General features: G+C 41.8%; 2 protein-coding genes across 5 annotated transcripts in view; both read left to right on the top strand.

The window, feature by feature from the left end:
- LOC145433991 (serine/threonine-protein kinase DCLK3-like) overlaps nt 1-18,865 on the top strand; it is a 53,222-nt gene extending 34,357 nt beyond the window's left edge. For 3 of the 4 annotated variants that reach the window (XM_080311265.1, XM_080311262.1, XM_080311264.1), the window contains 16 exons: nt 1,609-1,767; nt 2,378-2,457; nt 2,842-2,950; nt 3,522-3,691; nt 3,755-3,922; nt 4,845-5,063; nt 6,548-6,574; nt 6,951-7,092; nt 7,852-7,950; nt 12,412-12,621; nt 13,015-13,192; nt 13,758-13,864; nt 14,877-15,023; nt 15,095-15,227; nt 16,329-16,496; nt 17,076-18,865. In XM_080311265.1, coding sequence (XP_080167391.1) covers nt 1,609-1,767; nt 2,378-2,457; nt 2,842-2,950; nt 3,522-3,691; nt 3,755-3,922; nt 4,845-5,063; nt 6,548-6,574; nt 6,951-7,092; nt 7,852-7,950; nt 12,412-12,621; nt 13,015-13,192; nt 13,758-13,864; nt 14,877-15,023; nt 15,095-15,227; nt 16,329-16,496; nt 17,076-17,272 — 2,313 coding nt within the window. In that variant the 3' untranslated portion in view covers nt 17,273-18,865. The remainder of the gene's footprint in view (nt 1-1,608; nt 1,768-2,377; nt 2,458-2,841; nt 2,951-3,521; nt 3,692-3,754; nt 3,923-4,844; nt 5,064-6,547; nt 6,575-6,950; nt 7,093-7,851; nt 7,951-12,411; nt 12,622-13,014; nt 13,193-13,757; nt 13,865-14,876; nt 15,024-15,094; nt 15,228-16,328; nt 16,497-17,075) is intronic. The other variant, XM_080311263.1, reaches the window with a different exon arrangement.
- A 1,770-nt stretch (nt 18,866-20,635) lies between these two features.
- LOC145433997 (trypsin I-P1-like) lies at nt 20,636-24,671 on the top strand. Its single transcript, XM_080311274.1, has 6 exons — nt 20,636-20,787; nt 20,909-21,107; nt 22,486-22,589; nt 22,682-22,840; nt 23,285-23,405; nt 24,128-24,671. Exons 1-6 carry the CDS (start codon nt 20,730-20,732, stop codon nt 24,450-24,452), a joined length of 966 nt encoding a protein of 321 aa, XP_080167400.1. The 5' UTR covers nt 20,636-20,729; the 3' UTR covers nt 24,453-24,671.
- The last annotated feature ends 623 nt before the right edge of the window (nt 24,672-25,294 follow it).

Genomic DNA, 25,294 nt, shown 5'->3' with positions numbered 1-25,294 from the left:
AAAATTTTAACGCGGCAGCTTTTACGATGTCACATGATGCATTTGGACTCTCGCATGGTGTCTGTGACTAATAATTTTGACAAACTATGCCAAGTACAACAACAATCTTATTCAAATATTTAAAAGTGCGATTTGTTTCTCGTGCCAGGCGTGAATTCACAATAGTAAATCACATTCTAACGGTGTGTCTGAGGAATGCCAAATGTCCCGTCAAAGAAGACCTACCGTAGTTGGAAATACATTGAATTGCCCCATTATGGTGCTGCGGCCCGCGACGCCATCAAAGACTAGGAAAATGGCCCGCTAGCACATTTCGGTTTGATAGCCCTGTTCTAGATGCTGGATTTGGAAAGTGAGTATAGTTGTAGTTCTACTTCAAGTGGCGCATTAAAAAGAAATACCCGTAATTTTCCATGTATAATGCTCAAAATTTTACCGATTTTTTGCCCTAAAATATGGGGGTGCATATTATACATGGGTACAGCAAGCCTTGAAAAAAATCCCTCGATCAAAAACTTGAAATCACACATGTTTGTTTAATTCGCGCATCACCTCTAGCCATTGGTCCCCGTAATTCGTATTATAGAGTGTAACGCGCTGCCAAATAGATAAGCGTGTTGCCAATTAACGAAAAGCGTGTCTCTAATTACCGAGAGTCGTCTGCAAAGCACGCGATCTCTTGATGAGTTGGTTTGCCGTTTGTACGCGAGCGAAATTAGGTAGCTGATTGCTACAAGCGTACGCAGCAATCCTTATTGATTCATCGCGTCAACGACAGGCCTTAACAATCGCATACACAAGAGGCCATGTGCGCAAGATATAATCGCTTGCGTAATCAGTCGCATCTCCAACAGGACTGGTGCGCCCGACATAACCGATAGCCTGAGCAATCGCATCTGTAATTGTAATGGGCCTAGTGCGCAAGATGTCGTGTGTCGCTAACCTGAGCTATCGCGTCGCCGACCTCACAGGCTTTGGCTACTATCTACTCTCGTTTAGAGACAATGCCGTTAATTGTATTATGATTAGCGATCACCATGTCATGATTGTTCGACAGTGACATCGCAAAACAACAACATCGAATACTAACTATTCGCAACTATTCATGTACTCATGTACTGCGAATGCATGGTGCGTACTATACATGGGTACAGGCTTATTCCCAGAATATACACGTCATTTTAAGGGTGCGTATTATACATTGGGGCGCACTATGTTCGGAAAATTACGGTAGTTGCTGAATAACTGGAAAGCACGTGCCGTCGTTTGACGGGAATCGCGATACCGTTGTACCATGCTCTTGCAACCGCTGCTAGTTATAACTGCTAGCAGTGGCATAGCCGGGGATTGGTTTGGGTGATCGAAACCCATCATCCCCTATCAGTCGACCCGATCCGATATTGATGAAATAGAAATTAATAAATTGCTTCGGAATTGAATATAGTTTGGTGGGATTTAGTTAATTAAATACAGATTTTTGAAGGCCGTCAGTTCTAGTTCTAGTCCTTGTTGCGAGTTTTCAAAAACCAGTAGTTTGTACAAGTCCGGCTAAAGCAAACAGAGAAAATTGCGTCGTCACCGTAATTATCTTCAATCGCTTTTCAACAGTTCCGTCCAAATACCTTCGGAACCGGTCCGCCGAAGTCCGACTACTCGCACACTACGCACGCCGATAACTCGCCCATGAAGCCGAAGGTTGTTACGGTTGTCAGAGCCGGGCAGATACGACCTCACAAAAAGATCACCCTGCTGTTGAACAGGAGATCGGTGAGGTTATGGGATTTATTTCTCTGCGCAAGTGCATATACTCGTTACATTTGACGTTTCTAGTCTAGAAGAGAGTTTGGCTTGTCCATGCGACTTACTTCATCGATGATTATATATATTAAAAATAACGTAAATTATGGACCCCATGTAGCCAAGCTATCCCTCAGCGAAACCACCAATACCTTCTGAAAAATCTTTAGGACTATATCTATGTAACAAAGTCGCAATTCCATGAGTCGCGCAATACGTTCGCATTAAAAATTTCCAGCGTCTGAGAAATATAGATATTTGGTACTATATACTGGAGCTACAATACCGTTCATTGAGATGACATTACGTTTGGGCGCAGGTCAGTTGTTTTCTGAATGGGGTACTTTGGGACCAACCGAGATATTTGCATTATTACATTGATTGTGATTTCGTCCCTCCACTCCAGGTCATCTGCGTATTTATATATTTTAATCGTTTAATAAATTGCGGCCTACATCTTGGGTGATTTTTCCAATACACAATGAGAGTCACTGCCTATTTAATTACGCCTCGATTCTCGCCCGTATCTCTCCCTTATTGGTCCAGAATTGCTGATGTTACGGATGGCTCAATTTTTCAGGTGCAAACTTTTGAGCAGCTAGTAGCTGACATCTCTGAAGCATTAGGTCAGCCCAAGTGGAAAAATGATCATATCCGAAAGTAAGGAATTATACTTGATGATATACTTATAAAACATTTTTACGGTCTGTATAATAGGGTATACATATCAGTTACCATTCGTACCAACAGCGGGTTTACTACGAAATATATGATATCGGTCTTTAATGGATTGGAATATCCATTGCTTATTTTGGCTCATTCCTATGATATCGAGGTAACGCGCACTGTAATAATTTGGTGAAAACTCAACTATAGTCAATGTTAGGCCTCAATGGGGTGTGACGTCAAATATATGTTGTTAAAATAGGCTAACCCAAATTTTCATTCCAAGCACGCCCATATAGGCTCAACCCATCTTGTACACTATGAAAACAAAATTCGTAAGCGTCACGCAATTCCGTAATATAGGATATTGCGTTGCAGATTGTATACCCTGAAAGGAAGGGAGGTCCGTTCCATATCAGACTTTTTCCGGGAGGACGACGTCTTCATCGCAGTGGGCAAAGAACAATTGACTACCATGGACGTTCAGGTATAACAACATTCCGAGTTACAAACAGAGGTGGTCAGTCAGTAACAAACTACTTCTACTTTTTCCGAGTACTGAACTAGATTTTCTCTGCTTATACTACTTACCCAAGTGGTAATGTTGTGGGCTACCAATTTTTAGGCAAAACTTCTTGCTTTTACACTTTAAATATTACAAAGTATAAAGTGGTTTTGGGTTATGCGTGCATCACTTTTCTGAGTGAAATCGTTATGACAGCTTGAATAACTGTAGTGTCATGTTCATTTTTCGTTAGTCGGGCTTTTTTTTGGAAATTGGCCGTCTCCGATCAGCTGCTAACAGTATGCGACCCATCGACCTAACCTTATTTTCGAAACTACTCAAATGAATACTCTTCAGATCTGCATTGTCTACTTCAATTCAAAGTATTTTGACGTGTCATTGAAATTGCTAATATGATTGTAATTGAATAGAAATTTACTGCATTACGGCATTACCAACGCTCACTATACTTCGACCAGCTCTTGTTATACTGTATAACTTATACAGATACACTATCGCGATCGTTTCCAACCCTGGCTTGTTTCTTATGCAGGAAGTGCTAGAGGAACTGTACCCTGAGTCGCCGTACGCGCAGAGCCTGATGAAACAAAATATCGAGAAACAAAACAAGAATCGACACAAGAAGCAACCTTTGACCGTTCCGGATAGCAACAAGGCAACGAAATCCGACTCCGGGCTCGGCGACTCCACAGAGGGTGATCGGTACCAGGCACAATTATATTTTACATACCCAACCCAACGCGAATCTATGATGTTATTTCCCAGGCGAATAACTGATAACCCGGCGAACAGATCGCCTCGCCAGGACAAGGCTCGCGGCCGTCGCATGCTGCTGGAGCGGAAGAAATTTCAGGAGGAAGACAGGCAGAAGGCGAAGCGGTGGGAGCGGGAAAGGTTGGAGAAGGAGCAGGATGAATTGGAGGAGGAGTTGAGGTGAGATTGTATCGGCGTTCACCCGCTTTATGAATAGAAAGGTATGGGGCGATAAGTTTCTTGGTTACTTAAATGTTCGATCTGAATCTCTGCCCTGCGACGCCGTCTTATCGGCGTGGTCAATTGGATATAGTAGGTCGCACATATGAAGTGAACACGTGCGGTATAAATACCTAGAGGTGGTCAATTGCAGCGTTGTCTCTCAAGTATAAGTAACGTGATAAATCGATACTGAAGTACACGTAGAAGTGATTTACAAGACACCGTGAATCTTTACTAAATCACCAGTATAAATGGCAAATTCTAAGAAAAGAAATTACTTCAAGTATAATAGATCTGAAAAGTACTAAAGAGTAAGTAAATTTACAAAGGTAGATGTGGTCGAGGGTCCGCATACTTTTAGTAGTTAACTGGGGGTGGCTATACATTCCAAATTGCGAAACCAGTCAACGTCAAACGTCAAAAGTCAACATAACCACTCGGGTGAGTAGTACAGTCAGGCAAAGCCTGCTATAAAGTCATTCGAAAATGTAGAATTATTTCGTTATCGATCATCTAGCTTTAAATACTTATATTTGTGAGGAAATGGTAGCCTGTTTCGCAGGGTACAGCAAATTGGGATGGCGTTCATCATTACCGATGAGGCCGTCAACGCTCCGATTGTCACATTTTCTTTGGATATGCGTGCTTTACACAGCTCCTCATCTCAATCTCTAGCTATCAAATGATGTAATTACAACCACAACATTCATCCGTTGCCAAACCAACATCAAACGATATCTTCCAATCCATACTGACCAATACAACACGAGACTGGGCTTGTCGATATGGCCGCCATTAAAACAGTCTGGTTTTCAAAGCAGTGCTAACGCAACATCATTCACGTTCTTTGAGAGCTGCTAACTCTGTTCTGTTTTTGTAGAAGGCGAGGCCGAGGCAGGGGGCGTCTCGGCAACCCGCCAAATGACGTGTTAGCCGAGATTGACGTGAAACCGCCGTTGCGCGACGTGGACCGTCGACGGAGAGAGAGGGAGCAATGGGAGTCGGAAGAGCGCGAAAGACAACAAAGAAAACAGCAGGAGGAGGACGAGAGGAGGAAACGGCAACTTGAAGACGACGAGAGGGACCGCGAAAGGTTGCGGTAAGCACGCGACTGACTGTATTACTGTAAAGATCCAACGATTACGTTTGTGGATGGTGTAAGAATGGCTACATAAATCCAGAGGTGGCCAGTGAAAAACTGCTTATACTTTATCATCATTTTATACATAATAAAAACTTGCGCTACTTACTGAAGCGGGTATGTTGTTAGACTACGTCTATTTCTACTTACTACTTTTCAGTCAGTATAATTTACTTCCTACGCTTTTATTTTGTAAAGTTGAAAGTCGTTTTGGTGCATGTTTGCGACCTAATGTGTGAAATTATAAGAACTGGACGAAGCATGTTACCGATGTATCACGATAACTGAACTTATTTTCGAAAATTGCGCCTATTTGTGGAGTCTCTAGTCCAGTGGTTCTCAACCATGGAGGGGGGGGGGCTTCAAATTTGCAGAGTGGTTTACTACTTGATCTTTTTTATTAGAGGAATCACGAGGCAGTTTCATTTCATAACTGCTCAAACTTCAGGACTCGCATAAACCCGCGACTCACGTCAACTCATATCTTAATTGACAATAGCCTACTGATACAAACATACTGTTGTTTAGAGATGTTTTCTTGGGGTTTCCGAAAAAAATGGTTGCAAAAATCCATTTTCTTCTTTGATATAAATAACCGCTATTCCAGAAGAACTTCAAGATGAGCTGCTACACAGAAATGACTAGGCTGGACGATATATGTTCTGTTTGTCAATGTTGGTTGGTGCCATATGTATATACCCAAAGCGTTTCGGGTAATTAGTACATTCGCCAGCACCTATCTTTATGGGAACGGATTTCGGCACCCGTTCATATCAAATCCACGGCGTCGATTTTGAAGACACGACCGAGTATTTCAAGAAATGCAGCTGCGGATTTCGCTACAGAAAGACTTCCCAATTTCTACATAATGATGATGCTATTTTCAAGAAAAGTCATTTTGTTGGTCTTTATCTCCAGTATATTTGCACAACACAGATGGACGGTTGTGCGATAATTGAAATGAATGTGATCTGAAACTTGGGGGTGGGGGATTTGTGGGGGTCCGTGATGGTCCGAATGGGGTCCCCGAAGACAAAAAGGTTGAGAACCACTGATCTAGGCGTTTTGCGTTAGTCGCGACTATGCACTTTGCAATTTTGGAAGTCACCACCTCCGATTAACTGCTAAAGATATGCCACCCCTCGCCCGGATCTATTTTGAAACTACTTACTTTGATGGTTCCTGGGCCTTCGTTTTCGACTTCTACTTCTACTTGGGTATAAATTTATGAAGTTACTTTTACTTGAGTACCAATGCTGACTGCTCTGACCACCCCTGCATATGGAGTAGCATGTCGGTTGGCGAGAGCTAATTTTTGACGGTATATCTCATTTCAAACAAGGGGACCGGTTACTGGTTACTGGTTACATTTTGACTGTCCGTATTGAAGTCGCTCAAGTTCCGTTTGATAAAATATGTTAAATTTAATTTTATTTCTTTAGGCGGCGGATCCTTGAACTCGCAATCAGGTTAAATAAATGTTTATTTTGTCGTCGTTGTCGTAACAAATGACATGACTCGCGTCGCAAATCACAATCTCATTCTGTTTGTTTATCAGTTGAAATGTCATTCATCCTTTTCATCAAACTTCTATCCACTAACACCAGATCTCCTGTGACTGCATGAACTTGCTTCGTTCATGTAGACTTATAGGCCTATCGCTTATGCAGTCACATTACCATTTTATTACATAGAATTATCTGCAGTTAGTATTTGAACTATTCTATCCATACCTATGCTGTTGAGTGTGTTTAGCATTATTGTGCATGTGACTTCACACATTGGAGATCAGTTTCTATTGCTCATCGAACCTGTCCCATTCAATCGCTATGAAATATTTTGTAGGAGAGAGAAAGAAGAAGAAAGTCATCGGCGGAAAATCGCTGATGAAGAAGCTCGGAAAAGGCTCGACGAAGTCGAGAGAAATAAGAGAGAAGAGGAGGATAGGAAAAGACGGGAAGCTGAGCGACAGAGAAAAGAAGAGGAGGTAAAATCTTCAATCGGTATTCATGATTCACGATCGTATTTAATAAAAATATGTCAACAATTTGGCATGGTTCACTTTAGCAAATGACAAAAGTCCTCTTGATGATATTTTGTTGTACAATGGTATTATTTTGTCTTAGCGCTTCATACATTATAAAGAAGACACATTCTCTAAAACACACTCTTCTCTGATTAACACTGTAACATTCATGAATAAACACCTCCAAAATGATATCGCTTCCCTGAGGACTCAAGTGATAGAGCCTTGCAGTTGTAGGCCTATAGATATACAATGATCACCAGATATCAACTCAATACATACGCAACGACAAATACTTTCGTCGTGTTATTCTATGTAAATTCGCAGTTTGATCACTATGAAATTAACGGAAGATGCGGTGATCTGTAATGAATATAACATTGATTTCCACACCAAATCGGATTTCTGATGGCAACGACTGAAAACACAGTGTCGAATCTCAATGTAGGTTGTTGGGTACTTCACCTCAGATGCAGAATTTTGGCAAATGTAGAAGGGGCCGAAAGCGCACACATTACAGTGTTGTACCTACTCATCCCTATTTCTGGCATCAGTGTTATTTCGTTTTGTTTCCTGCGTTGTATCAGATTGAGTATAGTATATTTGCAATGTATAGTACCTGATGTCTCCCTCGATTTATTATCTCGATGATGCGGAAACGCAACTATTGCAATATAATTCGTATCAATACAATACCGCATGTGGTCTATGCCACTACAGGCTCGTCAAAAACGTATTGAAGAAGAGAGGAAAATTAGAGAAGAAGCCGAACAAAAGGAGAGAAAAAGAAGAGATGAAGAGGAGAGAAGAAAAAGAGAGGTAATCGCACCGAATCAATATTATCAGGGTGCTTTTACACTTGTTAACCCAGGAGTAGGGATAATTTTTTGCCAAGAGAGCTATATTGACCCTGCATTTTCAATTACGATTCCCAAGGAGCAATATAACAATGACTGTTAACTGTGCCGTCACAATTGAAGATTGGTGATATTGTGGCACAAAATCGCAGTTCATTACGTGGAATTCTTCGTGTGCACCACATCATGTTTTATGTCTTTGACACCAGCGGGATGTTTTAACATCCGCACTAGTCAAGTCATGTAGTAAGACTTCGTGCAGCCGCGCCCTGGCTATCACTAATTAACTTTTAACTGAATATCCAGCAGTTCGGAATTAGATTCTTGTGCTCTCGTAACGGTAATTACATGAGCTTCGACTAATGGGTTAAACGGGAATATCGAAAGTGCTGATAGAACTAAATAAATTCGTGATATGTGTCTCCAAGAAGCTATTGTCGGCGCAATCCTACAAATCATACCACAAATATATAAAGGGTAGAGTGCGAATCACTACGGCATCTGTCCGCTCCGCGACGGCTACTTTACAGTGAGAGCCGTTCTAGAGAATTAATAAGTATATTTGATCTCAAAAAGTCCCCGCCGAATTAATTCACAGATTAATAAATCCATTGTATTAGTCGATAGGCATGAGCCCAATTGCATAACGCAGTGCTTTTAAACCTTTTTGAACTCCATTCGCACTTTTTTTGTAAAATAAATTTCATTCGCACAAACTAGCCGGAAATTGTTATACAAAAAGAAAATGAAGATACTTGGCTACTAGTCTACTAGGTAGCTTAAGCTATCAAGTGTCTCATTAAAAAGGCAACTTTTTGATTTCGTTTTGATTTCAACTATTTCGCCGAAACCCTTTTTGGCCAAACAAGTTGTTGGATTTTGTACAAGAATGTCTTAGTAGTGCTTGGATGGCCAGGTCATAAAATCTGTTTTGCCGTTCTATCCAAAATACAGCCTCACCCATGAAAAAGAATTCATTTTCAATATTACAGTGGTATGCTACGATTTTACGGACATGTAGGCTATAACATACAAAACGCGCACACCACAATTCTATACCCAACACAGCTTTACAAAACATGTCTGACGCACGCGATTTCAAATGATGGTGAATAAAATTCCTTCGCGTGTCGCAGTTCTACTACTGTAACCACTGTCCACTAAGATTGCAAGAAAGTTACTATTCCGTGCCGACAACGTAGCATATCCATATCGAAAGGTTTGGCCATCCAGCACCGGTCATTTTTTGGCCAAGGTTTTGACGCCGCTTGTGTTTTTGGGACCGCAATTTATCAGGGGTTTGTTGAAAAAATCTTTACGTCTTGATGTGCCCCGATGCAGAATTGGTTGATCTCGAAATGAATGCTTGTCTTATAGACCTGTAGTTGCTCGTTGCTCACACACTCGTTGCTCACTTGTTCATCCCAACGTTCTTCAACGGTCTTCGACCATGTTTTCCAGAAAAACCAGTCGGACAAATCTTATCATATATTCTCATGATAAAGCCATATTTTCTGCATGGGTCGCTAGCTGGCCACAGTACCCAACACTCTGACCTTGGATATGTAAAAACTATCGCAGGATTTTTCCCAATAAATTCAACAAATATTACACATATATTAACAGATAACTCTGGCACCGTGTCGACCCAAAATGATACCCTTTGCGGTCCATACTTTGATACACATTGAAAAGGTAAAATTTGCATTACAATAACTTGCAGAGTCTGTAATGATGGTATTTACTACTATATCCTCGTGCCTCGCGCTAATCGAACAGTTATTACGAAAACATGATGATTGTTTAGCGAAAGAAAGCAGAAAGTCAATTTGACATCATTTTGTACAGCCTGTCGCAGGCTCAGACGGGTTGATATACTGTATATCTGCCACTACGCCAGCTTCCAAACCAGGCTTTTGGTTACGTAATAATTATAGTGCGAAAATAATAATTCCCTACGGCTTGTGAGAACTACGATTAGTGGTGCGTCGTACGTTAAATAAGTTTTTACAATTGCGTCTCATCTACAACAGTTACACTGCCCTTGAATTTCCTATTTGGTTTATTTCAATTATTCTACGTCAGAAAAATCAACAATTATTCACGATTTTCATTCGTACTCATCCGGATTTTTCATTTGCACCATTCGTACTACCATCGTCATTCGCACTGCAATTTTTGTTTATTCGCACCAGTGCGAACCGTCACACAGGTTGAAAAGCAATTGCACAACGCATTGTACACTTTCTGATCAACTATCCTTCTGCTATAAGACGGAATGGTTCTAATAGAGCAGTGGTTCTCAAACTTTTTTGGACACGCCCCTCTTGATGATAGTGAAACTTTTCGCGCCCCTCTTATCGTGATAGCAAAAAATATTGAAAAGATTAATCACAATGCTTGCAATTCCAACACATAGTTTGATGTTATGAGGCTATGACTGGTGACTGACGTCACAAATATGAAATTCGGACTCTACGCAGGGCAATAGTCATGAACTGAAGGGAAAGATTTTCAGTTTAATAACTTGTCAAAGATAATCATGTGCAATGCTGGCAAGTATAGCATACACATATTTTAGCTATTTTGGTGTCTAACACCAGATTTTACCCGACTTGAGCTTTGCTCAAAGGTGAGCATCAGCTAAATCAGTGTTTCTTAACCTTTTTTCCTCCAGCGCCCCTTTCAAAGATTATCGGGCTCCAGCGCCCCCCAACCTCATATTGTAAGGAATGTACCAAAGACAATGAGTAAGAGGGAGGGCCGTAACAGAACTTCGTCAACTCCCCTAAAAACGATTGCCTTGCGCACCCATAGCGTGATAAACCAAACTTCTGAGGGCTTCGCCCCAATAACCCCGTAGCGTGATTTCGATGGTCATCAAAGTTTGTGTGGCCTAGGCCTGGTCGCTTTAGGTGCCAAAATATTCTATAATGCATAAATGAATAGGTGCATGGTAATTACATATATGTCGCTATAAACTTTTTATCCTCTCAGCCCACTTAATCAGATTTACCAGTAGCGCTGAGCTGTTGTATTGGAAAATAAACGGCACGCAATTAATAATCAGCATATTCGGGCGTGCCCGTAGGTACAATTAATTTGTTACCAGGGCCGTAACAGCACTTCGTCAGCCCCCCAAAAAACGTTGGTCTTGAGTCCCCCATAGGGAGATAAACCAAACAAATATAGAATCGCCCAACAGGGATATCGCCCAACGGGGATATCTAGTTCTATATATCCCTGTCGTCCAATCGTACTAAACTAAAAGACGCACACGATTTCAAATTGGTATTTCTTCACTGGCATATTGTTTTTCCCTGCTAGATGGAATTCGTCTTCTGAGGTTCAGATTGCCAAGACAGGAACATTCGGTGCCAGTCATTTAGGCGCCTATGGACAATTAAACCTATATGTCTTTTGTAGGCTATAGATAACGAAGTTTTCGGTGTTAATTCGCTCTAAATATACTCATTAAGGATATGTCCTACTACCACATCATCTACTGCGAAGCCATTTTTCTCCAGCGTCCCCCATACCGCCCCCCTGAGCCCAGCGCCCCCCATATCGCCCCCTGAGCGTTTCCGCCCCCCTTCAAAATCGCCAGCGCCCCCTGGGGGGCGCTGGAGGCAAGGTTAAGAACCACTGAGCTAAATCAAAAACCAATAACGCGGGCCACACGCCATTCAAACTTGTCACTTATTCACGGGACAAACAATTTTTCTGTACGGATCGCGAGTCTTCCGCAAGAGAATAATTCAATTGAGTATACTCTTGGGCTGCCGTAAAATGCGCTTCTTGTCTCGCATTCTACAAAATGCTCCCTAATGGAGAATACTCGGAGCTCGACATTGTAGGCCACTTCGTAAGCCTCTTGTTCCAAAAGGCATATTATAACTGGCATATGACATGACCTTAAGGAAATATCTTATTTATTCATAACTGTGTGCCTTTTAACGCACTCTGCACAGATTCTAAACAGACAGACCATAATAGCATCAGCTAACAGCTACTACCATTCAGTAAGCTACTCATATTCCTAAGACATCTTGTGATTGATGCAAGGTATGGTATTAGTCGAAATCTGGCATCGATGTATGGATGGTGCGACGCAACTATGACATTTATATCGTGATACAATTAATATTATTGCCGTCGTTGGAAATTGGAAGTTTCAGCACAAATCAAACTCATTCCTAGTTCAGGAAACATCATTTCTCTCGGGCGTCTTCGTGCCGCTAAGTTTGAGAACCACTGAAATAGAAGTGTTCAGTAATCAGACGCTAGCCAGCCGTGACACCGCGTATGTTTGTTTCTCTTGAAAATCATAAAGAATATTTGCGAAGGATTTTGATTCGTAATAATCCTACTACTCGATGGAATTGCCAACTTCTCATTCTCTGAGAGCCATATGACAATTCAGGAAGAGGAAGAGCGCCGACGCCGGGAAGACGACAGACGAAAACGCGAAAAGGAAGAGCGAGAACGAGAGAGGGCGAGAGATAGGGAAAGCGGCGACCGAGACCGCCGGCGGAAAGATGGCAGCGGCGGCCGTAGCCCGTATCCTCAGAAGAAGCAACCTTATTACAAGGTCGACGACACCGATCGGACAAGAAAAAGTCTCAAGTTCAAGGTAATGCATAACTGCGGTGGTGGTATGAAAGAGTGGAGTGCAATAATATTTTGTCCCGATTCTTGTCGTCACTCGTAAAGGTGATGCAAACATCCCCTAAACTACTTTGTACTTTATTTGTGTAATCCGAAAAAGTAGAAGTACTTCGTTGCTGACCACCTTTACCTGTAACAAATGCATTGAACAACATCCCACACTTTAGGAATACGGTTTAAATACCGTTAACCGTATTTCCCGTATATAGCCCGGATTTTATCAAATGCGAGATAATCTCAACTGTTGGGTTTGCGTTGCACCAGCTTCATTTCCTTCCGACAATTTTCGTGTGAAGCAATCGACCTTTTAAAACATATGGCTTCATAAACTAACCAGGGGAGAAATCCTCCATTTTAGGCGCCTTCGCGCGGCTTGATCACGAGATCCGACATCGAAACCCGGTACGAAATCGGTAAGACAATAGGCGACGGGAATTTCGCAATCGTCAAGGAAGCCAGGCTTCGCAATACGGAGGCGGAATACGCGATGAAAATCATTGACAAGTCGAAACTCAAGGGAAAAGAGGACATGATCGGTAATATGCTTGTATGAAGCTACACCATCTCGAATTAGGCTGATCTCAAGCGAATGCTTCATACGTTATCTTGACCATTTCAACGTCGACGGACACGATTCATTGTCGTAGTCGTTCTCTGGACGCTTATAGGACTGTAGAGCAGCTTACTGCATCTCACCGCACTCACTTTACATAACGACCCCCTTGTTTAGACCGCAATAGCTCATGCTGGTTCCTCTTAACAACCTGTAATTCGACTATTCTCTTGTTCAGTCCGCCTCGTTATTCGTTTCGCACTTTTTTGTGTACCAATATCTTACCACTGTAATAAGCAATTATTGGCCCTCGACAAATAGCATACCATTGGGTTGCATCAACATGGACAATCGCTGTGACCTACATCACGTATAAAGAATAAAGATACATATTTGAACATTCCACATCATTCATGCTGTTGTGGCGTCGTAATGAGTATACACGACTCGACCCGGAAGCATAATACTCGGTTAAGAATCGAACCGATTTGCTTTGTGACGTCATTGGAGTGAAACTGAATGACGAGTAACCCTTTAACATATTTCAGAAAACGAAATCGCTATCATGAAAAACTGCATTCACCCGAATATCGTGCGTCTGGTGGAAGAGTTCGAGACCGAGGACGAGATCTATCTCATGCTGGAGTACGTGAAGGTATGTCGGAGTGGTACTTGAGCGGCCGTATCATCAATATCCTTTGTACCCGCGAAATAGTCTGTTCCATGTATATTATGATTAAATCGAGATTAGACACGCTAAGCCGCGAATATGTAGTTTTAAGTGATCCCCTCGCGTTGTAGTTTTTACCGGGTCGGCGTATCAGTAACTATTAGCGACGCTTTGGAAATAGACGCTACACGTCACTATTGAGCGCCTGTCGATAAAGTTGGTTTTTGTTATATGGATAGTTTACTGGGTGCTATAAATCAATCGCGCGTGAAGTGTATCCATGACGACCGTAGAGGCGGCCCCTAGCCCGCATAGTGTATCATATCTTATATTAGATATACTCACACCATGTATATGGAACGACAACGCTGTTATATCTTGTGACATCTGTGACGCGTCAAGAACTAACTGGGTACAGTTGTTACCGCAGTAATTCGATTCACGTGGCGTGCTTTGGACGAGACATACTGTTACCGACCCGGACCCCTCAACCCAGATTGAAAGCCACTGGGCTAGCTAGGCCCGCGCTGGTTCCCAAATTTTGTTGACTATCAAGCTGGACATAACTTTGTATCCCCACTGAAAGCCAGATGTCGTCATTATCGAAGTGATTCTACTCTGCCGTATTACTAAAGAAGGTTTTATCTACTGTGTCCTTACTCAAGTGGTTTAATTTCTATATTCCTTCCACTTCACGAAATTTTTGACGCTAAAACACTTATTTTTGCACGCATGCATTGCCAAGTAATGTAGTTTGTGGATGGACTTCAACGCCTTGTCGCTACGAAACTGAGAGAACTGAAGGCAGGGATAAGTGGAGCCGCTCTTATTTAATTGACTGTAACAGTTTTGCACTAATCTCCCCTTTGCGTTTCTTGGCCTCATGTCTCTCAATATCGCCAACTTTAGGAACCACTGATCTAGACATGGGTCGCCTTATCTGGGACAACGTTGCATGTCACGCTAGCGATCTCATCCGACAAATCCTCGTTTCTAGGGCGGCGACCTGTTCGACGCCATCACGGAAAGCGTAAAGTTCACAGAGAGAGACGCCGCCAACATGGTAGCCGACCTTTGCGAAGCCCTTGCGTTTTTACACGAAAGAAATATCGTTCACAGAGACTTGAAGCCTGAAAACCTTCTGGTAACCGAATCTACATTTCCTTGCACCAGCCGATGATTTAACATCAAACCGTGTTGATTTTGTGTTGCCAGGTTTCGAGGAACAAGGACGGCAGTATGACGTTGAAGCTGGCCGATTTCGGTTTGGCGATGGAGGTCACCGAACCAATTTACACTGTGTGCGGTACGCCGACGTACGTGGCTCCCGAGATTTTGGCTGAAACAGGTATGTGCGATAGTCGGACGGGGTCAAGGTAGTCAACGTTGGTACTGACGTGGAAGTAGAAGCAGCTCCCTCAAGTAGCAGTAGATATTTCCAAGACATGTCAAAACTACTTGGAAGAATAGAAGAATGTGAAGCCTGAAAGGTATTGTAGTAAGTAGTTCAAAATAAGATTTGGTCTTGGACTTGCATACTTTTAGAAGTTGATCGGAAGTGGCGTATGTATCTTAGCGGGGTGGCGAGATAGCGTAGAGGTATAATCCACAGCTGCAATACCAATAGGTTGCGGCCTCGAGTCCGACCGATGTCGACTTCAGAATTCTTACCTTGGTGTTAGAGGTTTGTCTAGGCTCCTTGCCATTTCATCCGCGTAAGCGTTGTCATACAAAAGCCTAGAAGTGGGCCGTGCTACAAGCACGCAGATATACCGAATAGAAATGAAGAATATCGGCCTGGTGTAAATGGCCATAGTAGTTGATAAACACCATGACTACCTCGAACAAACATATGTATCTAAGCGATTGTGACATTACAGATAGATAGAATCTTCAACAATATATACAGTTATCGTGATACGGGGGCTATGTCACGGGTTTGATATGACAATTTCTCTGATAAAAGAGATACAAACTTATGCCAAGGCTATTTTGCAAAGTACAAATAGTGAAACGAAGGTAACAACGGAATACTTCTACTGTTGGAGTACTCCAGTAGGTTGCGTCTACTTACTCTAACGCATTTTTTTAAACTACTTGCACTGCGCCTTGAACTGTTTTTTGCAAAACGACTTATTTTTTACAATCTCGATTTTGAAAAGTAGAAAGTAGATTTAGCATAAGTTTGAATCATTTTGATGAGTAAATTGTTAAAAAACGTCCGGAAACAACCCCTGTGTCACGGTAGCTGATCATAGTTTTGAAGAGTGCACCTATATTAGTCATTTTGCGTTAGTCTCGTAAATTGTACTTGAGTAGCAACGCTAACTATATGATCGCCCAACCCTGTTTATGATACGCTTTGACTTCACCTGAGTGTTTGCGTTATCTAGAAACGAAATTTCTACAGATTCGATCGACAATATTTCCGAATCCTCTGTTTTTACAGGTTACGGACTCGAAGTCGATATGTGGGCGACTGGAGTCATCACATACATCTTGCTCTGCGGCTTCCCTCCGTTCCGCTCCCATGACCGCAACCAGGAAGAGCTGTTCGAAATTATCCAGCTGGGAGAGTACGAGTTCTTGTCCCCGTACTGGGACAGCATCTCCGACGGTATGTGTGCCTGCGAATCACTTACAGGCCGTGCGTTGGTGTTAATTAGAAGTAGAAGCAACACAAACAAACAAACAGTCAATAATGATGATGGTGCGATATGATCAAATTGAAGTCACGCCTAGTATGAACTCGGCTGTTGAATTCAACTCTCCTGCGCCTCATTTCGTGACAGCTCATTTTCCACGTTATGTCACCTTATGCTTGTGTGACGAGTAATATGTATCTCCATTACGCCATCAATAGCCGAGCATTCGCTGGTCCTACCCTATCCCGCTCACGTGCGGTGTTGTCATTATATATACACGGCATTCATCCACGAATAGCTTTCCATTCGCTGGTCTTCCTCCGTCCCATTCACGTACGGTACTGGCTTTATGTAAACGGTGTCGTATACCTATTGTAAGATACCACTCCCTGTTGCGCACAATAGGATGTCAACAAAGAGGCATCGTCGATTTCCAAAAGGCATCCGAAATATCGTATTCAATATTTTAATAACCAACGTCGCAAATATATTTACTATCTTAGTCTCATGACTCGGAAATGCTATGCTTGAAACGTATTTGCTTTTCGCAGCCGCCAAAGATCTGATTTGCAAGCTGCTGGTCGTGGACACCAAAAGGCGATACACCGCCGAACAGGTGCTGAGCCACCCGTGGATCCGCAGCGAGGGTGCCTGCAAGAAAATCAATCTGCAGCGCGAGATAACGATGAATCTCGAGCGGAACTTTGACAGGAATCGTCGCAAACTTGGAGTCAGTGGGGCCAACTAACTATCGACTGTCGCTTTACTTTTTTTAGGACCGATAGTGCCAAACGAAGTGATATTTAGACGAAGTGTTTGTCGCCGTTTTTTCTACATACCTGTGAATGTATAGGGGGGTCGTTATTAGCACGCTTTGACGTGATCAAATATAGTATTTAATGTAGTAATGCGTGATGCCTTCCTTCACTGTTCAATATGCGATGCTGATGATATGTGTTTCCTCCGCCTTGAAGATATGACAGTGTACATCCCGGCCCGTTATTTCAGGATGTCGACATTGGTTTCTCTAATGTACCGTAACGCAATGTGACCGTATCGTTTGGAACCTGTCTCGCAAAAATATGGTTGCAAACTCGCGATAAATACAAGAAATGTTCCGACCCTTCACGATCAAGAACAACGTATTCAGGTCTAATTGGATTTGACTACCGCGACGCAGTTCTGCAACGTCGCATGCTTCGATTGCGACGATAACGGATGTAAACTGTCTTTTTGAGTCTTGCAGTCTTCATGTTAAACTTTACATACCTTGAACTTCGCTCTAAACTTCATCATTTTAGTTTAGTTCAGACGCACATACTCAACAAATCCACTACCCAATTCCACGAAAACAACCGAGCCGACATGATTTGACGCGCAATAGATCTATGGACAATTTATTATAACTCGCTGATATTTAGGGTTGCATTTAAGACAAATGGTTGTTTAAAACATGTTTTGAACAGTGTTTTAAATAAAGTCTTTTTACAAAAAAAATTGTGTTTTTTCAAGTTGGTAAAATTATTCCATAATTGTGTAAATACTTTCCAAAACACATGTCGTATGAGCACACTGACATTACCCCCCCCCCCCCCCCCGATATAGCCGACGCATACGATATGGGATGGTTGGAACCCTCAAAATAGGCGGTTTAACACCTCTAGTACGTAGATGTTTCGTCAAAGGAGCTATATTTATCCTATAGTTCAATTGTCAATGTTAATCCACTATGACGTGACAATTGAATATTCGTGACGTCATTGCTTTAAAAAAAGCAATAAAAACATGTTTTAAACAGTTTTGTTTTAAATTGATCTTTGCTTTAAATGTAACCCTAATGATATTGCCTGGTGTTTGACATGGGGAATGGCGAGTAGACCGACCGTATCGTCTCGTCGAAACAAGTGTATCTGCACACATATTTGTGATGATTGAAACATTCAATGCAATTCCTGCTCGTTAAGTTCTGATGATAGTTTTCTCGTGAGTTTTAGTTCGCCTTGACGGACCTGCAGGGTTAACTGTGGTCGCTAACAATATATTCGGTGACTATGTAGGGAGAATGCATAGTTTCCGGAAATAAATTTGCCAACTCGCTGGCCCTGCCAAATCTTAATTATACGATCGTTGTAATTGCTTCTACCACGGCACATTTCCCTTGGCGATATCATGACTTTGCATTATTTCTCGTTATTTACAGAATTTATTTTTAAGTTTGTTCTCTTTCAATATTGGCAACACTGCTTTTTTCCACTGTACTGTCGTCCTGCTTGTTGTGACGTTGCTGTAAAACCTTTTCTATCTTTCCCGATTTGACAAATATACCGATGTACACTTGTAACAGTGCTTCAATTTGTCATTATTGTAAGGTCTAGTCATGGTGACACAGTAAATCGGAGATTAGCTAGTTTAGAACACGGCAGCACCAGTCATGTGAAAGCCGACATTTTCGTCAGAACTCGTTTTCATAGGGAGATAAAATGACTAGCCGCACAAACAACACAGCAATAATACTACGAAGTTCAAGTCGACCCGACCATATTGATAGAAAGCGGTGTGCGATATCTCAGGTCCTCAGTCCTGCAAATCGTTTATGCATTCGACTATATGACGATTGCTGGTTACCTTGTGATTGACCGATGGGCGATGAAGGTTTTATTTCTGGCGCGAGTCCGTAGAGCAAGCGGTGGCACTCCTTTTACAACGTTCCCCGTTTGTTGAGGATACGTTGGTTCCGATGACCTCTTCAAATCAAAAATCCTAGTTCCCGCATCTCTGAAGAAGACTGTAATTAAATACCGACAATTTCTCGACTACTGGTGCGAAAGGGAAAATGGTAATACATTTGTGGGATTGTAGGGGAGATGTGGTACCGATGGATCACTGGGACCGAAAATACTTTGAAAATTCTCTATGATAATTCCATGATTACACTCCGTGAACTTGTCCACAATTGCTTGCCGGCAAAATCTTTCCTCACATACAAAAAAATTCGACGTGCGCGAGCTATGGGGTCTCTCACAGATGTTTTTTGTTTTGGGGGGTGTAAAGTAAATTTATATCGACATATACATTTCTCTTTGTAACCTTCAACACGAACAAACCAGCAATCATTTTTATTGTGAAGTGCAGGGCTTGTATCAGGCTATATAATGGCACCTATTATTTTTTCAGGACTTTCCTTGAGTGGAATTTTTTTCGATTCATGTATAAAATTCGTAGGGTGGGGACCGATGATACAATAGCCAAATCAAGCAAAATAATCAAGCATACTAATCATAAAACAAATGAAACATGCCTACGTACAGAAAATCTTTATGTAATAATTGCATATGATGTTTTATCGCTATAACGAGGTGTTTGGAAGTCACACTGTCGATTTTCGGGCAATATGCATGTACCCTCAAATTTATAAGTCTGAGCCTAAATCGAAACGTGATTTTATGACAACATTTGAGTTAATATTTATTCTATTTCTTGACGGTTGCGATCAAACATGCTTCTTTGGCTTATGTAGCTTAGAACATAATACTGAGCAAGAAAAGTTGTCACATCTGAGGTATTTAGGGTATATGTGTCATAGGTCCCCGGGTCGTGTGCCATTGGACCCACCGGGTGGGGACCGATGACACGTTCGAGCAACAAATTTTGAACGTCCATAAATATTTTTTGAAAAGACAGATATTCACCTATATGTGCGCGATAGGTAGAGCTTGTATCAAAGTCCTGAGCCTGCAAGAGACCTGCTGTTTTCGGCTGAACATTTTGGGGCCAGCGATCATTTTCCAATTTTTGATCCATCGGTACCACATCTCCCCTATGCTGTAGCCAGGGCCGCTGCAACCAAATAAATTTTCATGTGACCCCCATAAAACGTACCATCGATAGTTTTGATATGACGCCCCGAAGGATTAGTGAATGAGAGTCGTATTTTACATATTGCCAGAACAACCACAGCTTCCTGTGTGCACAATGAAAATAAAGAGTGAAAACAATCATCCGCTTGTACTTGGAATTACTCCAGCGGACAAAAATTGCATTCGACCTATAATTCAAACATCGTCTTCCGATGATACCCAGCCCGCTCTATTTAGAAATGTTCCTTTGTATTACTTGCTTTGTCCTTTGAATGAGGTGGATTGACGATAAATATCAATTTCGCGTATCAGTAAGGTATTTGTCGCAGCCAGCTCGGAGTAAAAGCTATGTTGTTGGAACTTGCGTGTATTCTTTTGGTGACCAATCTCGTCGCGGCTAAAGAGGGTAAGGTGGTGGGAATATGATATCATGTACATGCACGATAAGGTGGATTACTCGTTGCCGTAATGTACAGAGAGAAGTAGATTCGTATTGTTAGTAATCTCATACAGTTGCAATTTTGCAGTTTTGACATTTGAGGTGACTGGTGAGCACAACCTTACGGACCATGGTCGTATTGTTGGTGGATCGGCTTCAAGTGAGGCTCAATGGCCTTGGCAGGTGGCAATTTACAAGAGTCGATCTCAAGGAAGCTATTACTTCGTATGTGGTGGAAGTCTGATCGGCAATAATTATGTACTCAGTGCAGCTCACTGTTTCACTGAGTAAGTGCTATTGATCTAGTTTTCTGATGTAGGAATCCTGTTGTTTGTGGTATCCGTCGTGTTTGTCGAATACGAAAGTCATTTACACCAGGTCAATTTTTATTCATTTTTATTCCCAGTTGTACGAAAGCCCATTTCTAGGCTTTTATAAGACACCGCTTACACCGTGGAGGCGCCTATCATAAACCTACAACACTTCAAAAATGGCAAAATGTTAGAACGTCTAGTGAGATATAGCCTACTTAATCAACACGGCCAAAATATGCACGTGAAGACGGCTTATTCTGCTTGCGACTCGAACACAGGTCAACTCGACGGTAAGTAGATGCGCAAACCGGGTTTCCGAGCACCTACTCTAAAAGGAGCCGTTGTTTTACTCAATTCGCCAGTGTTCAGAGTTAGGTGAATAAATTTCCTGTTTATATGTCCTTGTTTTTCGAATCCGTAAACTTGTGTCGAGCTTGATAAGGGGACGATGAGTCGAATATGGTCGGGAACCAGTGTGCTAGGCGAAGATGTTCGGCGCCGAAATGACAAAGGCAAATAGTCCTGCACGCTCAGTTTGCATAGCCCTAAAAAACTAAAGCCTCCCATAACGACTTCATGCGATATTAGGATGGTACCATTCCATCATAATTGGTAATACAGTTGGACTCAATTCTGTACATTAAGCATATTGTTTCGAGTTTTCCCCTCCGCAGTACTAGACCTGCACGGAATACAGGAATATCTAGATAATATAGATATTCCAGAGCCCTGGCGGAATATTATAATAAGGGCGCTTGTTGTTTTCTGGTGCTTGTTTTGTAAAAGCGATTTCCAATTTCAAAAATTCAGAGCTCCTTTGAGCTTATTTTTTTCCTGCAAGCAGCCCGTGACTATCTCCACACCGGAGAATACGAAAAAGTCGTGCATCCAAATACTATGGAGAAATTCCAATGGCATCAACCTCACTGAATCACTAATCTTTGCATTGTTTCATAGAACTGCGTAGCGTACAATTGGTTCTTTATACGTGTCATTAAAAACACAGCATACCAACGTTAGCAACGCATTTCTTTCCATACGTGAGGCTCGGGTCGCGACTCGCGAGATGTAAAGAGTCAGATTCCGGTAGCGCTCTAAAATTTGTTCAAGAAACACCGTTTATTGGGATCGCATCCATACCTGCTATCACACCATGTCAATGATCATGGTTAACCCAAATTTATATTTGATGTTAGGATAAACATAAACGTACGACATTACCATGCGATCAATATGATTCTGTTACGGCACGATATTATTTAATATTAGTATATACTAGTACAGTACGACAACGTTTCGCTATGCCGTACCAATTTCTGCTGAGAACAATCCGAAATACCCTATTATTCAGATCAGATATTACTGGCTTATTGCTGCGATTTGGAGTTCATGATATCACCAATCCGAGTGAGCATACTGTGGACCGATACGCCAGCACTTATCGAAATCACGAAGGTATATTTATGCGCTTCGAGACAGCCGCCGTTGCGTCTGTAACGTAGAGGCGGATAGCCGGTAAAATCTTACGCTGTTATTATCCTTCATAGATTACGACGGAAATACGTTTGAAGCTGACATAAGTCTGTTATATTTCACTGATAGTATAACTTATAACTACTACGTCCAACCTATTGGTCTACCGGCGTCAACAATCACTGTCTCTGGCGGAGAAACATGCGTTGTTTCTGGATTCGGGGAGACCATGGGTAAGTATAATAGCAGGGACGAATTCGAGAGTATAATTTATGTCAAAACTTCATCACTCCGCTTGCCAATAAGTTCCTTCGGAGGCAAAAGTAGACATAGAAATATTAATCCGCATTCCATATCCATGCATGGAAGGCTATTTTTAAACACATAAAAGCCTGTAGGCCTACATTAGCCCATGTCACACTCAGTCACAGCGTTTCGCAGGCAATAAGCTCTAATGAAGAACTTCACTTCGAAGGCAAGTTTTAAATGATACCTCTCAGCCTTACTGTCGACTTTGCTGTACAATAGTGCTACCATGTGGGTGAGGGATTTCGAAGACAGATAGCCTGCAATAAATTAGTTACATTACGTAACTATAACTCAATGAAAATATTCACGTCAGGATCCGCTTCATGTTTATTATCGCTGATCTTTTCCGTCACTTGTATTTGTCACAGGAACTGGAACATCATTAGCTCAAATGCGTTATGCCAACGTAGATATTATCGATCTAACGACCTGCAACAGTTGGTACTCAGCTATCTCAGTTACGGTTACTAACGATCACATCTGCGCTGGGTAAGTCACCTCTCCTTAACAGGATACTATATATTTTTGTTAGATAGTGTACAAAACATGAATTCGCAATTTCTTTGGTCACACGAGATTAAATAAAAGCTATGACTATTTAATATGTTATTGTTTGGGATAACTCTAAATATTCTGAATGCAGCGCGTGAGCTCAAAGGGCTACCCATTCCTGTATAACCGGGCCGATACCCAATAATCTCTCGTTGTAAAATGTACGCTTATAGATAAATTGTTATCTACAACAATACTGTGCGGTACATTTGAGTATTTTGGTGCATGTTTCATCATTCGCATGGTGAAGTGTGTTAAGTCCCAGCGGATGAGCACCGCATAATCACTCGTGATTGCGGCGAATTTTAACCGAAAATGTATATAAATGTATTTATTTGAACTGGAGGAGGTTCATGTATATTGCATATATTCACCAATAACAGTTGTTGGGAAAAAGCAATATGAAGAGTTCTGATGTTTCCTGTTTGTAGCTTGGACGTCAGGGCGCATTCGAAAATATATCTGTCACCGGGACCCAGGTCAACACGTCGAAACTAGTATAGTTGTCGGGATTATCGAAATTGTATGATCAGAGATCAATTATAAGATATTTTAGTGACTGAACGAATGCGATGATCCGTATCAATTATTGCCCAGAATGCATAAATTTCACATCTGTTTCATTAGCGATTGATTGTCCTTGTTGTATTTGTAATTAGATATGAAACAGGTGGAATCGATTCTTGCCAAGGCGACAGCGGTGGCCCTCTGATCTGCCCGGTGTCGACCAGCAACGATTCTCTCTACGTTCTTCAAGGAATAACAAGCTTTGGGGACGGTTGCGCCCAAGCCCGCAGACCAGGTGCCTACACAAGTGTTCAAAGTTACATTGCCTGGATCATTCGCTACTCCGGTTTGGAAACTGGGGAAGGAATAGAACTTATACCGGATCCTGGGAACAGTGCGATGCGTCATGGAGCTGCAATTTACTCCTGGCTCTGGCTTATATTACTACATCGTTTTGTACAACATATTGTCAAGTAAACGGTGCTTTATTCAATATAGACAATGGATCTTGCGTGAAAATTGATGATATGCAAAATGTCTAATCGTGTTCGGTTTCGTAGACATGAAATTATTCACTGTGAGCCCATGATTATTCTTATTCTATAGCAATTTGGGTGTGCTTATTCTTTTTATACGTCATATACAGTATTAAAATGCAATTTCGCCGCCTAGTGATAAATGATTCAATTTTTCAAATCCGGCATCGCTCTTTGTCATTGGATATTTGACGGTAACGTAGAATGAAATAAAAAAGCATATATATCATTTCATTTAGTTGAAACTACGCTCAGAGCTATTTGGTTATGGTTTTAAACTGTGAATTCAGTGAAATGCAGCGCGGGCTATGGATTCGCATCTTAGTTTGGGCATAGTTTCATGAAATATATCAGTAGCTTGATACAAAAATCAGTATTACTATATAATCTGGAAAGTACTAAATAGTTTCAAAAACTTTGATTATATTTCATTCCGTTGTAGCGGCTCTACAAGGCGCGCTCGTCGATCGTGTGATTATTTGATTGCCAATTTGTGAATGTTTGCGCGTCCCTTTTCAATGCATGCAGGTTGATGCGTTTACTCGCCAGTTACTAACTTCGCTCGCAATAAACGGAGCTCTCGCTTCATTGGTGACCCCGACGAGCAGGAACGTATTCCTGCACTACGAGCATGGATCAGCAAGCAGGCAAGCAGAATGCGGTAGCTGTTAAGCTTCCAACCTTTTGGGCAGAGGAGCCACGAGTTTGGTTTCGACAGGCGGAAGCACAGTTCGCCTTGAAAGGAGTAACTGCAGATGAAACCAAATTCTATTACGTAGTTTC

This window comes from Botryllus schlosseri, chromosome 2 (assembly GCF_051294905.1).
Source record: "Botryllus schlosseri isolate E-star chromosome 2, Bs_hap1, whole genome shotgun sequence".
NCBI classification, from domain to species: Eukaryota; Metazoa; Chordata; class Ascidiacea; order Stolidobranchia; family Styelidae; genus Botryllus; species Botryllus schlosseri.
Note: the sequence above shows the minus strand (reverse complement) of the source record. Positions and strands in the feature narration are given on the sequence as shown.

Bases quoted from the DNA above. Each gene is read 5' to 3' on its own strand.
- LOC145433997 (XM_080311274.1), top strand. From the start codon at position 20,730: ATGTTGTTGGAACTTGCGTGTATTCTTTTGGTGACCAATCTCGTCGCG. The intron at 21,108-22,485 runs GTAAGTGCTATT...CCTATTATTCAG, and splicing joins GCAGCTCACTGTTTCACTGA to ATCAGATATTACTGGCTTAT. The intron at 22,590-22,681 runs GTATATTTATGC...TATCCTTCATAG, and splicing joins CACTTATCGAAATCACGAAG to ATTACGACGGAAATACGTTT.